The sequence below is a fragment of the Hakea prostrata genome, chromosome 2 (genome assembly GCF_041222555.1).
Source record: "Hakea prostrata isolate BN-2017 chromosome 2, UWA_Hpros_2, whole genome shotgun sequence".
Lineage (NCBI taxonomy): Eukaryota > Viridiplantae > Streptophyta > Magnoliopsida > Proteales > Proteaceae > Hakea > Hakea prostrata.
Window position 1 is genome coordinate 60,127,638 of NC_142601.1, and position 15,373 is coordinate 60,143,010.

The 15,373-nt window shown below is 42.8% G+C and overlaps 1 protein-coding gene across 1 annotated transcript; it reads left to right on the forward strand.

Annotated features, from left to right (window-relative positions):
* Nucleotides 1-3,229: 3,229 nt before the first annotated feature.
* Nucleotides 3,230-3,919, forward strand: LOC149025374 (uncharacterized). Its single transcript, XM_089143570.1, has one exon. The coding sequence runs from the start codon at nucleotides 3,230-3,232 to the stop codon at nucleotides 3,917-3,919; it is 690 nt and encodes a 229-aa protein (XP_088999696.1).
* Nucleotides 3,920-15,373: the final 11,454 nt, after the last annotated feature.

A 15,373-nucleotide genomic window follows, 5' to 3' on the forward strand; every position in this document is an offset into this window, starting at 1 on the left:
TAGGTGGACCAGACAAGCTATCAAAAGTTGGTGGGGGAAGTTAATCTATCTATCTTATACTAGACCAGATATCACATTTGCATTTAGTCTTGTTTGCCAATATATGCATGATCCCAACTCACACTTGGATGCAGCGTACCAGATCTTGAGGTACTTTAAGGCTACTTCAGGAAAAGGAATTCTAATTTAAGCTTATGGACACTTGAAAATTGAGGCATATACAGATGCAGACTGGGTAGGGTGTCCGGATGATACGAGATTTACCCCCTAGATATTGTATGTATGTAGAAGGTAACCTCGTGACTTAGAGCAGCAAAAAAAGGCAGTGGTTGTAGGTCTAGTATAGAAGCAGAATTTAGAGCAATTGCTCAAGAGCTTAGATTAGATTGGGTGATTCTTATACAACTGTATTCAGATAGCAAATCAGCAATCCACAGTAGCACACAAATCAATACAGCATAACAAGACCAAGCTTGTGGAGATTGACAAACACTTCATCAAAGAAAGATTGAGGTTGGATTGATTCGAATCACTTTTGTTACTTTGGACAATCAACGGTTTGATGTGCTTACAAAGAGCTTGAGTACCAAAGCATTCAGTAATATCACTGGCAAGTTGGGCATGATAAATATCTATGCTCCAGATTTAGGGGGAGTGTTATAAGGCAGCAACAGTAGTAGTAGTTATCTATCATCAAGGGTAGAATTATCTTCTTAGGTCCTTTTATATTATCTTTGTAATATTCCACATTGGGAAGATCTGTTCTATTTTTGTCAAGTTATTAGTATAAATAAAGGCCCTGTTGTGTCTCTCCAACACAAGTTAGGATTTTCTCAAATCTTACAAAACCTATGCCAATATATATATATATATATATATATATATATATATATATATATAGAGAGAGAGAGAGAGAGAGAGAGAGAGAGAGAGAGAGAGAGAGAGAGAGAGCAACAATAGGGTGCACAGCAAGAGATAGATCAGGGATTTAATTGCCTTATACATACACTCTGTGGAGACTGATTCAAATATAAAAAGAATATGAAGCTTCATTCCAAATCTGAAAGTTTTAGTCAAAACCCTCATCTACAGGAACACAAGGCCAAAGGACATGTTCATCAAGGTAATATGTTGTGGTACTATCTGCCACACAGATCTCCATCAAATCAGGAATGACCTTGGCATGTCTATGAAGCCCCACTTCTCCTATCATTAAGGAGATTTGTTTGTTTGACCGATGAAATGTCGGCTTCTCTGTTTCTGGTTGTGTTCTCAGTGAATTCTTAAAAGTCATGAGGTTGTAACTATGCTGAATGGGATTGGTTCTGATGTCACCAAGTTCAGAGTTGGGGAATGCGTCAGATTTGGTTGCATCATTAGATGTTGCAAGTAATGCTCTCCTTGCAAATCAAACATTCAACACTATACTGCGTCAAGAAGATTTGGTCCTATGATGATGTATACAAAGATGGTAAACCCAACCAAGGGGCCTTTGCCATGGTTGTCAATCAGAATTATATCTGTAACTAACTACAAAATCTCACCTATCCTCTCTCTTAAGAAACCAGAAGAGCAAGTGGCACAACAACTGTCTGAAGTATTGAGTGCTTATAGCCCAAGGCATTTTGGGTGTAATCATAGTGGAGTGAGAGGAGTAGTCTTCAGACTCGGAGGAGCTGGGCACACAGGAGTGAAGATAGCCAATGCAATGGTGACCATGTCACTGAGATAGTTCCATAAGAAGTGAGAGAGCCAAGGGTGGGGAGTAGCAGGAGTAGGGAGTTGGGAGGGAGTGTTAGAGCATAGGGGCTGGGGGCAGCAGGGGCAAGGCTATGAGGGAGTGTTGGTGAGAGGTTTCGTTTTGGGAAAAAGAAGAAGATGAGTGAAAGGGTATTCCTTCACCCACTTCTATAAGCTTAGGGATGAGGGCATTTTTTTCTTTAAATGAAAAAATAACACCAAAGTGACCACTTAACAATTAAGGTAATAGTGAGGGTGCATTTGTCAAATCATATGACTAATGGTGTTTCAGGCATCATTTCTTCTTTTTGTCCATCTTAGTCTATTGTTACCCTTGCTGATGGTTCTCATGCCACATTAAAGGCAAAGGGGACTATGACCCATACCCCCTATATATCATTATTATCAGACTTATTCAACATACTTTTTTTTTATTTAAATTTATTATCTATTCATAAACTTACTACCTCTTACAATTGTTCTGTCACCTTCTTTTTTTGGCTTTGGTCTCTTTCTGGATCTTACAACATGAAGACAATTGGTATAGGTTGTGAGTTTGGGGAGTTATACTTGTTCAAAGGTCCCTCCTCTATGGCATGTTTGAGCATTTCTTTTCCTCACCAAATTTGTTGTCAATTGAGCCATCATTCTTTGCAAAGTTAAAGGTCTTAGGTAGTTGCTTTAAAAATATTTCTAGTTTACCTAATAAGGCGTGTTAGTTTAGGAAGCTTCACTGTGTGAGCTATCCTCCTTGTGTTAAGACCAGCTTTTTCCTTTCTCGAATGTTTGGGGTCTGTGGAAAATCTTAGAATCATATCATAATATTTTATTAGTATCTTTAATCTAAGTAGATCAGATTGTAATATTCTATTACGGGTATTTTTCTTATTGTATTTTTCTATTCTAGGTAGATTACTCATTTATTGCAATCTTCTATTCTAGGTATCTATTCTAGGTAGATTTCTCATTTATTCTAATCTTCTAGGTAGGATATTCTTTCCTATTTCATAGATAACAGCTGTGTATATATTGATTGTAAAGTTCTGAATAATACACACAAGAATAAAACACTTCAATTCCTATTTCGTCATGGTGTCAGAGCCAACCAATCTTGGGATTGCTGTTCAGCTTTCAGGCCTTCATTGCCTTTAATCTCTGGTGTTTCCGCCACACAGAGATTATTCTTCCTTTGGCCCTTATCGCCATTCTTTATTCAGCTCTGTTCTGTTTTTTTTTCCTTACCTGAAAAATAGATTTTTTTCTTTCTCCGTCTTGTCTGCCGTTCTATTGCATCTTTGGTTACTGTTTCACATACTATTTTTAAGCACCTACAAAGAGTATGTCAGAACCAAGAGAGGTTACTTCCGGGACTACATTTGATTAGACAATAAAAAATCTGCAGAATATTCAATCTGCCACCAGGCTCGATGGAAGAAATTATTTAAAATGGTCTCAACTCATTCGGACCATTCTAAAGGGCAAAGGAAAGATGAGCCACCTGATTGGAGATGGACCAAAACCAGGAGATCCAAAATATGAAGCATGGGACGAAGAAGATTCTATGATTATGGCATGGATGTGGAATTCTATGATTCCAGAAATCAGTGATACAGGCATGTTCTTGGCAACTGCCAAAGACATCTGGGAGGCTATCCAACAAACGTATTCTAAGGCGAGAGATGCAGCCCAAGTCTGTGAGGTCAAGGTTAAAACAGTAGCAGCCAAACAAGGAAATAAAACAGTTACAGAATATACCAACCAGCTGAAAGCTTTGTGGCAAGAGTTGGATCATTACCGAGTCATCAAGACGAAGTGCTCTGAGGATGCTGCAGTAGTAAAGCAGTATATTGAGCAAGATAGAGTCTATGATTTTTTGGTTGGGTTAAATCCTGAGTTTGACCAAATAAGGGTTCAGATTCTTGGAAAACTAGATGTGACGTGTTTTAATGAAGTTGTAGCATTGGTTCGAGGGGAAGAGAGCAAAAGAGGACTGATGTTAGAGCCTACAAGTGTTGATAGTTCAGCAATGGTATCTCAAGGAGGAGAGTATTCAACTCCCGCAACCGACAAGGCATTTGCTGCTGAAAGTGGAAAAACTGGGCAATCCAAACAGCAAAACAGAGACAAACTATTGTGTACCTATTGCAAGAAAGCTTGTCACACACGGGAAAGATGCTAGAAACTTTATGGTAAACCTCCTAGCCGAGAGTGGGGGCACAAAGGAGAGCAATCTGGAAATAATGGTCAGGCGCATGTTACATCTGCACAACAACCTGAAGCCACTAATAAAGAGGTTGCTAGCCTTAATCAGGAGGACATAGAACGTATAAAAACTCTTTTGAGCAACCTTAACAAAAAACCAGGTACATGTTCTTTGGCATATTCAGGTGAGTTTCCACTTTTTATTGGATTAAATGTCTTTAGTAATTCTCTTTCAAGCCCCTGGATCATAGATTCAGGTGCAACTGACCACATGACACACTCACCAAATCTTTTCACCACATATTCTCCCTGTCCAAGTAGTAGGAAGATAGCTACTGCTGATGGCTCATTAACTATTGTGGCTGGAACTGGAAATATTGAGCTCAACTCCTCCCTCACCTTGAAAAATGTCCTACATGTTCCTAGACTATCTACAAATCTCGTTTCTGTGAAGAAACTCACGCAATATTTACATTGTAATGTAGTCTTTCACCATAGTCATTGTGTATTTCAGGACAAGGATTCGGGGATGACGATTGGACATGCTAGAGAAAGGCATGGACTCTACTACCTTGAGGCACCAAGCCAATCACATGCTACTAATGGTAGTCCTTCTCAAACCAATAAAGAAAAAATCTGGCTTTACCATTATAGACTTGGACATCCTTCCTTTAGGGTAATCAGTCTTTTGTTTCCTTCTTTGTTTCAAGGCATACATGTTGATGAGTTTCATTGTGATGTGTGTGAGCTTGCTAAACACAAGTGTGCACCACTTCCTTTAAGCAAGAAAAGAAGTTCCATCCCCTTTTATCTCATTTATAGTGATATTTGGGGTCCTTCTAGAGTTCCTAATGTGTCTGGGGCTAGGTGGTTCGTGTCATTCATTGATGATTGCACTTGTGTCTCATGGATTTTTCTACTAAAAAACAAATCCGACTTTAGTTGTATTCTTCCCAACTTCCATTCTATGGTTAAAAACCAATTTGGAGTTAGTATAAAAAGATTTAGATCTAATAATGCCAGAGACTATTTCAATCAAATTCTAACTCCATTCTTTCAAAGGGAGGGAATTATACATGAGTCATCGTGCGTTGATACCCCACAACAAAACGAAGTAGTTGAACGGAAAAATGGCCACCTTCTTGATGTAACTAGAGCCTCCCTATTCCAACATAATGTGCCTAAGTCATTTTGGGGGGAAGCAGTCCTCACAGCAACTCATCTCATAAATCGGATGCCTTCGAGAGTCTTAGGATTCAAAAGTCCAATGGATGTCCTTTCCCAGTTCTACTCAAACCTACAAACGACAAATAACCTTGTTCCTCGAATTTTTGGGTGTGTCTCATTTGTTCATATTCATGGACCACATCGGAGTAAATTAGATCCTAGAGCACTCAAATGTTTATTTATAGGATATTCCTCCACTCAAAAGGGCTATAAGTGATATCACCCTCCTTAAAAAAGGTTCTATGTTTCCATTGATGTCACTTTTCATGAACATAAGTCTTATTTTTCCACATCTCATCTTCAGGGGGAGCATTCAATAATGGAAGATAAGAATGAGAATTCCTTACTTGACTTAGAGTTCACTCCCAAATACTTTACTATGTCACCTGAGTCAAACTGTGAACAACCTAAACTTGTGTCAAACTCACCTGTGTCAAACTGTGAACAACATGAACATATGTCAAACTTTGAAATGAAAGAGCCTACTTCTGATATTGAGCATGTGAGATTTGGCAAAGGAAAGGTGTTCTCAAGGAAGAAGAATCTTGTTCCAGAATCAATGCAAGTTCAAGACTCCAATCCAAATTCTGGAAATGAGGTACAAATGACTAATCCTTCACTACAAACCAAATCTGATGTGCCCACAGATAGTAATGAACTAGACCTTCCTATTGCCATTAGGAAAGGCACTAGAGAATGCACAACGAAACCCATGTACCCTCTTGCCCAATTCTTGTCCTTTAAACATTTTTCCCCATCTCATAGAGCCTTTCTGGTAAGTTTAAACACTATTGCCATTCCTAACAACTTATCTGAGGCTTATCCAATAAGGAGTGGAAGCAAGCTATGAATGTGGAGATGGAAGCATTAGAAAGCAATGGAACTTGGGAACTTGTAAGGTTACCAGAAGGAAAGAAACCTGTGGGGTGCAAATGGGTCTATACATTGAAGTATCGAGCAGATGGATCTTTAGAAAGGTACAAAGCAAGGTTGATAGCCAAGGGCTACACCCAGACTTACGGGATTGACTACCTTGAAACATTTGCTCCAGTTGCAAAAATGAATACTGTCAGAATCTTACTATCCTTGGCGGCAAATTATGGTTGGGACTTGCAACAGTTTGATGTTAAAAATGCATTCTTGCATGGTGAACTAAAGGAAGAAATTTACATGGAGGTTCCACCGGGTTATGAGAATGATTTAGCTGCACTGTATGCAAGTTAAAAAAGGCCTTATATGGACTCAAACAATCACCGCGGGAATGGTTTGGAAGATTTACTAAAGTCATGATTAGTATGGGTTACAAGCAAAGTCAAGGAGACCATACATTGTTCATCAAGCACTCATCATCAGGGGGAGTCACGGCACTACTTGTGTATGTTAATGACATTATAATGACAGGAAATGAAGAAAAAGAGAAACAAAATTTGACTCAATGCTTGGCTAAGGAATTTGAGATCAAGGCTTTAGGAAGATTAAAATACATCCTTGGCATTGAAGTTGCTCACTCGTAACAAGGCCTTTTCATCTCTCAACAAAAGTATATCACTGATCTCCTTAAAGAAACAGGAATGGCCGCGTGTAAACCAGCAAGCACTCCAATAGATCCCAACAATAAACTTGGGAATGCAAAAGAAGATGTTGTTGTGGACCGAGAGATGTACCAAAGACTAGTAGGAGACTAATCTACTTGTCTCACACAAGACCCGACATAGCATATGCAGTTAGTGTAATCAACCAACTCATGCACAGTCCAAAGGAAATTCACCTGCATGCAGCTCACTGTGTGCTACAATATTTAAAAGGGACGCCAGGGAGAGGCCTTTTATTTAGAAGGAATAAAGGAATGATACTAGAAGCATACACTGATGTTGATTATGCAGGGTCAGTAGTAGATAGAAGGTTAACCACAGGATATTGCACCTTTCTTGGTGGCAATCTTATGACATGGAGGAGCAAGAAGCAGAATGTTGTGGCCCGGTCAAGTGCAGAAGCCGAATTTCGTGCAATGGCTCAAGGAATATGTGAATTACTTTGGTTGAAGATTATCTTAGAAGACCTAAAGGTTGAATGGGGTGGACCAATGAGACTCTACTGTGACAACAAATTGGCAATCAGTATAGCACATAACCCTGTTCAACATGACCGAACCAAGCACATTGAGATTGACAGACACTTCATCAAAGAGAAGCTGGATAGTGGATTGATTTGTACGTCGTATGTGTCTACACATAGTCAACTTGCTGATGTACTTACTAAAGGATTGAACAGCTCAGCCTTTCAAAAATGCATATCCAAGCTGGGAATGGAGAATGCCTATTCACCAGCTTGAGGGGGAGTGTGGAAAATCTTAGAATCATATTATAATATTTTATTAGTATCTTTAATCTAAGTAGATCAGATTGTAATATTCTATTTTAGGTATTTTTCTTATTGTATTTTTCTATTCTAGGTAGATTACTCATTTATTGCAATCTTCTATTCTAGGTAGATTTCTCATTTATTGTAATCTTCTATTCTAAGTAGATTTCTCATTTATTGTAATCTTCTATTCTAGGTAGATTTCTCATTTATTGTAATCTTCTATTCTAGGTAGATTTCTCATTTATTCTAATCTTCTAGGTAGGATATTCTTTCCTATTTTATAGATAGCAGCTGTGTATATATTGATTGTAAAGTTCTGAATAATACACACAAGAATAAAACACTTCAATTCCTATTTCGTCAAGGTCCATGTCTGCTTGTCTCTACTTTGGGTTTTCAATACATTGTTACACTTGAGGATGATTGTTCCAAGGTGACCTAGATTTATTTGATGAAAAGTCATTTTGAATTATTTAATATCTTTTGTCACTTTATTGTTGACATTCATACTTAGTTTGGTATTATTGTTAAGAATCTTTGTAGCAATAATGCGAAAGACTTTTTTCAACTCCCTTTAATATGTTTATGAATTCTAATGGCATTCTCCACAAATCCTCTACTATTTATGCACAACAGAATGGTGTAGCTAAGAGGAAGAATCACCATTTGATGGAAGTCATTCATTGTTGTTTAAGATGTAGGTTTCAAAACCATGTTTTGACTGCTTATTAATGCCATTTTGGACATCCTTCTTTAGCCGGTTCTAGCTTACAGGTCTACCATTTTGTTTCTTCTTTGCAATGTGAAGCATGTGAATTGGGAAATTTCACAGGTTTTCTTTTCCTGCTTGTAGCACACCTCGTAGCCATATCTTTTTCCATTGGTTCACTGTGACATTTGGGATCCTTGTCATGTCAGAAACATATTAGGTTTTAGCTATTTTGTTAGTTTTGTTGATGACCATTCTCATATGACTTGAGTGTATCTGTTAAGAGATAGGTCACACTTTATTTCTGTTGAAATAAACGATTGTAGTAGAATGGCTTATTGATCAATGATCTCAAACCCTCTATTTATAATAAAGTGGAAAGTAGACTATTACAAGGAATAGAAGTTTACATGAATGCAAACTCTAATTTAACTCCTATACAAACTCTTATTAGACTCCTAATAGAATCCAACACTCCCCCTCAAGTTGAGGCATGGATATCACACATGTCCAACTTGACCAAAAGAGTATAAAACATCTGTCCAGGTAAACATCTGCAATTTGATCTTCAAACTTATAGATTACGTCTGCCTTATAGACTTTCATTTGCTTTGTCCTCATCTTTACTGCAACTTTATGTCTCCAAGGAAGAACGCCCAAGAAAAAAGGTAGAATCTTCAAATGTTAAGAAGACTAAATTTCTGTGCAAATCTGAGGGAAAATATACTTTTGGGGTAACAATTGCTAGGGTAAAACAGCCAAAGTGAAACTTTTGATTTGTAGCAATGTTAGATCTTTAAAGGGAAAGTTTGCCAAGGGACAATCTCCAAAGGTAGGGGAAAATTTGTCAAGATAAGTGACAATCTCCTAAGGTAATAGAGATCATGTTCTGCAAAGGTCAAATGACAAATCTTTTGCAAGGTTAGATCTCCGAAGGGAAGATGTTAAGGGGCAAATCTCCATGGTTAACAAAGATCAAGTTCTGCACAGTAAAAAAGATAGCTCTATAGCAATGTTAGATCTCCAAAGTAGAAGATTGTGAAGGAAGGGACAAACTTTCAAAGGTAACAAAGATCAAATTCTAGAAGTGGTTCAAAGAAAAATGTGAAGAAAGCGTGTAAAATCATGACTTCTCCCCCTCCCCCTCCGGTAATCCTCCGATGACTTCTATGCCTTTGATGACTTCTAAACCTCCCCCTCCGGTTATCCTCTCCGCCCCGCCGTCCCTCTCCCCACCTTCCGCCACCGCTCCCCCTCCTTCCTGTCCTCTACCGACTCCACCCCCTCATTCTCCGACCTCTGCTATCGCAACCTCTCCCACCCCCCTCTGTCGAAAGCCTGGAACAACCTTTTTTCCTCCCAAACCCTTTCCTGCGACCTCTCCTTCTTCCCTCCCACTTCTGAAGCCCCCATCCCTCTGGTGCGTTGCCCCTCTTCTGCTACTGGCCCTGATATCCTTCGTTGGAAGAATGCTGTGTTGGGGCAGTTTCTTGGCCCCTGCCCTCCCATTGGTGTTATCAAGACCTCTTTGGCTAAGCAATGGAATTCCTTGGGTGCTTTAGATACTTTTATCATTGACGAAGGGATTCTGTTATTCAAATTTGCCTCGCCTGCTTGCCATTTGAAGGCCATCAATGGCTCTCCTTGGTATGTTGGTAAGTCTCCTATCTTCATCAAGCCTTGGGAACCTTCCATGCCTCTCCGTAGGGTCGACTTCAACTCCCTTCCCCTGTGGATTAACTTGCCTGGCCTCCCTCTGGAATATTGGAATAGAGAGTGTCTCAGCCGCATAGGTTCTGCTCTGGGGCGTCCGATTTGTTCTGATTTGAAGACCTCCAGACTTGAACATTTGTCCTACGCTCGTATTTGTGTTGAGGTTCTTGCTTCCAAGCCTCTGCCTCCCTGCATCTCGATAGCCGATGACTCTGGTATTCACTTCAGTCAGATCATCGTCTATGACTGGATCCCCGCTTGGTGCTCTGGTTGCCTGTCGTTTGGACACGAAGTTCACAAGTGCTTTGTTGGTATTGTTGCCCCATCGCTATCTGCTCCTTTGGCGTCGAAAGCTTTCTCCCCCGACGCTGCTCTGTCCTCATGCCATCGACTGGTTTCGCCTGCTGCCACTGCCGCCCCTGCTTCATGTAGTGCTCCGTCACCACCTGTGGTTGAGATGATGCTTCCTCCTTCATCAAATATCCCCAGAAGTCTGATTGACCGTTTGGAACTCATCTCTGTTCCGTCTGCCACTGCTCCTCCGTCGATTGCCGTAGCCATTCCATCGCCGGTTTCTACGATTGTTGCCACTGCTCCTCCGACGACTGCCGCAGCCATTCCATCGCCGACTTCTACGACTGTTGCCGCTGTTCCATCGTCTGATCCGCCATCGAATGCCGCCGCTGATCCATCGCCAGTTCCCGCCTCGACTACCGCCGTTGATTGTTCACCTGTTTCTCCTCCCGCCGGAAAGACATACAGAAGGCGGAAGAAGAAACTGAATCGCCGTACATCTTCTGCTCCTGTGACTGTCGCCGCTGCTACGACTGATGCTGCTTCTGCTTTGCCTGATCCTGTTCGCCTGGCGCTGACCTCTGCCACTGTTGTTGCTGCTCCAACCATTGACGAGGTTGCTTCTGTCGGTGCTGGCCTTCTCAAGCTCCCTTCTCCTGGGTCTTCGAGCACTATGGTACATCCGGCTTCTTCCTCACAGGTAAGCTTCCATTCTTGTGCAAAACCTAGGTCTGCCAGGGTCTCTGAGCCTCTGCATTTACCCCCTTTGCTAAACCGTCATCCTCCTTTTGAACTGACCCCATCTCCCCACGACACTTCGTTATCTCCAAATTACCCTTCATCGAACCCAGCACTTAACGACACCTCACCGGCCAACTCATCCCTTTTCCCTCACCACTCCCGGGCTTATGGGCCTTCTCTCCAAAGCCCACGGGCCTCGACCCCCCACCCATTTTTTCCTCTGAACTATTCCAATTCTAAATCTGTTTTAAAGCCCAACCCATCCACCTCTAACTCCCGCCCCACTTCCAAAGCCAAATCACTTGCCCACCGAAACACCTCTTTCCTTTACCCATCGCCTCTCCTTGCTCCTCCTCTCCAAACTCAACCATTTTGCAACCACTTCGTAAACTCACCTCCCTGACTATCTCTTATAAGCCTTTCACTGCTTGCTCCCCTTCCTTTGCTAGGCCTGCCAACACCCCTGTTGCCTCTCCCTCTGGCTCCGGATCCACCATTGACCCTGAAATGTTTGAATCCCCCTCCCCCATTAGCTCATCCCTGTGTGAGACTTGCCCATACTGTAGTTTGGATAGTCAGTTATGCATGCATGTTCGGCTGGACGGTTCCCCTACCCCTGTTACCTCACCTTCTCTTGATAGCCTAGATTCTGCTCCACCCCCACCCCCATTGTTGTTTAAATGACTGATGTTATCATTTGGAATGTTAGAGGCCTGAACTCTATTGCTAAACAGGCTGAAATTAAAAGGTCCATACGTGAGTCTAAGGCCTCTTTTGTGGCTTTATTGGAAACCCATGTTCACTGTGACAATGCCCGTCGGATTGCCATCTCCATTGCCCCCTCTTGGTCTTTCATTTCCAACTCATCTCACTCCCCTAATGGCCGAATTTGGGTTCTTTGGGATCCAGCAAAATTCCAGCCAACCTTGCTCTTCTCCTCTCCCTAACTCTTACATTTTCACTTATCCTCTACCTGTTTCCCCTCCTTCTATCTATCAATTGTCTATGGTTTCAATCGCCAGCTGGATAGGACTCCTCTTTGGGAAGACCTACATTCTATCTCCGCTTCCTTACTTGGCCAGCCTTGGGGTATTGGGGGCGACTTCAATATTGTTCGATTCGCTAATGAGCGTATTGAAGGTAACTCCCCCGACCTGCGCGGCTGTTGTGAGCTTCTCTTCTTGGATTAATGATGCGGAAGTCTTTGATCTTCGTTGGTCTGGTCAGCACTTTACTTGGGATAATCGCAGGACTGGATCAACCCGCATTGCCTCAAAAATTGACTGATTCCTTGTCAACATCCCTTGGTTCTCTCTCTTCCCCGTTAGCCATGTTCTTTATGATTCCCCTCTCCTCTCCGATCACTCCCCTTGCCATATCAAGCTTCTTGATCTTCCTTCATTTGGCCCCAAACCATTCAAATTCTTCGACATGTGGACTTCTAACTCTTCTTTTCTCCCCACCGTCATGGATGCCTGGTCCCAACCTGTCCACTGTCATTCTCTTCCTCTAGTGGCTTTTGCTCGAAAACTCTGAAACACCAAAATTGCCCTTTGTGCTTGGAACTCTTCTACATTTGGTAACATTACTTCTAGTGTCTCTGAGTGTCGGGTGAACCTCTCCAGTGTCCAATCCCTACTTCAATCTGATCCCTTTTGTCGCTCCCTGGCGGAGGAGGAGAAAGCCCTATCCCTTCGTCTCTCTTCCCTAGTCTCCCAGGAAGAAAGTTTTCTTCGCCAAAAATCCCGGATCAAGTGGCTTGAGCTTGGAGATGCCAACACCGCTTTCTTCCACCGCTCTCTCAAAGCCCGCCACAATTTCAATTCCCTGCCTTGCCTCCTATCGAGCAGTGGTGTCTGGATCTCTGACCCTCCCTAGTATTAAGGAGGAGATAGTCTCCTACTTCTCTAATCTCCTCTCCCCCCCCCCTCTCTCCCCTCTCGCCCGCCCTTTCTTCCCTCCATCCTTAATAAATTCCTAGACCAATCCCTTCTTCCATCTCTGTGCTCAATCCCTTCCCCTGATGAGATCCGTTCTGCCATTCGTTCCCATAAAGCCAACAAGGCCCCCGGTCCTGATGGCTTCAGCATGGGTTTCTTCCTTGCTACTTGGGATTTTATTGAGATTGACCTTATTCATGCAATTCGTAGCTTCTTCTTTAACCCGTCTCAACTCTCCACCATCAACAACACCTTTCTCTGCCTTATCCCCAAGAAGCCTGGTGCCTCTTCTCTCTCTGACTTTCGTCCCATTGCGCTCTGCAATCTCATCTACAAATTCATCTCCAAAATTTTGGCCAATCGTCTTAAATTGGTTATTCCCTCTCTTGTCAGCCCCAATCAGTCGGCATTCATCGCCGGTCGGAGCATCTCTGATAATATTCTCCTTTGTGCTGAAATTGTCCGAGGTTTTGATAGAGCTAACCATTCCCCGGCTGCTCTCATGAAGGTTGATCTTCATAAAGCCTTTGATACTATTTGTTGGGATTTTATCAGTGATGTTCTCTCGGCGATGGGCTTTCCTCCCGCCTTTATCCATTGGGTCGAGACCTGCATCTCCTCTTCTCATTTCTCGGTCATCACCAACGGTTCCCCTGCTGGCTTCTTCTCCTCACGTATTGGTATTCGTCAAGGATGTCCTCTTTCCCCATATTAATTCACTTTGGCACTGGAAGTGCTATCCCGGCTCATCCAATCCAAAACGGATCAGATGCTCATTTCCCCCATTCCCAAATGTCGTTCTCTTAAGCTCACCCACCTTGCCTTCGCTGATGACCTTATGATCTTCTCTAGGGCTGACCACTCCTCCATTTCCTCTATCCTTGAAACCCTCTCCCATTTCGAAGCCCTTTCTGGCCTTAAAGTCAATTTTGAGAAATCCACCATTTTTCTCTCTGGTGTCTCTGATTCCTCTAGGGCCGCCCTCCTGGCTCTCTCTGGGTTTTCCCCTGGCTCCTTTCCTGTGACCTATCTTGGTCTTCCCCTCATCCCTGGTAGGCTCACTCGCCACCATTGCTCCCTCATGCTTGATAATATTCGAAAGAAGCTCCAACTCTGGAAGAGTAAGCTTCTCTCCTTTGCAGGGAGAATGGTGCTTATCCAATCGGTCCTTCAATCCTCCTATCTCTATTGGTGCGGTATTTTTTCCCTTCCTAAATCTATCATCCATTCTCTTGAGTCCCTTTTCTGCGCTTTCCTTTGGAAAGGTCAAGAATCCTCCCGCTTCCTTCATCCTATTAGCTGGAAAGCCATTTGCCGTCCCAAATCTGAGGGTGGTCTCGGATTCCACCGTATCCGAGACATGAATATGGCATGCCTCATGAAACTCATATGGAAGATTGCCTCCAGACATGATTCCATTTGGGTTTCTTGGGTTTATGCCTATCTCCTCAAGTTCGACTCGATTTGGACTGTTGCGATCCCCTCCAATCCCTCTTGGATCTGGAGGAATCTCCTGACTCTCCGTGATCGGGCCCTCCCTGCCATCTCTGTTAGTGTTTCCTCTGGTCTTACCACTTCCTTTTGGCTAGATCCTTGGCATCCGATGGGTATCTTGTTCTCTATCCTTGGCCCCAGAACCGTTTATAACACCCGTATCCCAAAAACCGCCCCCCTCTCCTCATTCATCTCCTTTGGTTCCTGGACTACCTCCCCCCACCCTAGTCTCACTCAGGTTTGGAGCTCCCTTCCTCCCTTATCCCCCCTCCCCGATGACCGCATTGTTTGGCTGCACCCCCACTCTACCCCCTTTTCTACTTCATCGGCATGGAACCTTCTGAGAACCCCTTCTCCCCCTACCCCTTGGTCCCCTCTTGTTTGGTTCAAATGTCACATCCCTCGCCATGCCCTTACCCTTTGGAGAACTCTTAGCCTTGCCCTGCCTACCCAAACTTTTCTCATTAGCCGTCACATCCCTACCAACCCAAACTGTGCTATCTGTTGGAATAGTTCAGAGGATATTAACCATCTATTTTTTAGTTGCCCTCTTTCCTGCTCCGTTTGGACTCGCGCCCTTGCATCCATTTGGCCTAGATCCCGTCGTTCTTTAGGTTTTGCACAGGAATGGAACTGGATCTTGAGAATCTTTGCCGGTACTTCTGCTTGTGACCTTGTGGGTAAGCTTGTCTTTGCCGCCACTATTCACCATCTTTGGTGGGAGCGTAACATGCGCAGATGGTCCTCCAAATCCCGTTCAATTGATTTGATTTGGAATGCCATCTCCTTTGATGTTTCTTCGAGACTGCGTTCTCTCCCCCCACCCCCTGTTGCTGATTCTCCAAGAAATAGGCTAATTGTTAGTTCTTGGAGTCTCTTAGCTTCTTTCTTACCCCTCACTTGAGGTTCTTTTGTATTTGCTTTCTCTTCTCCCCCCTATTGTAGTTTC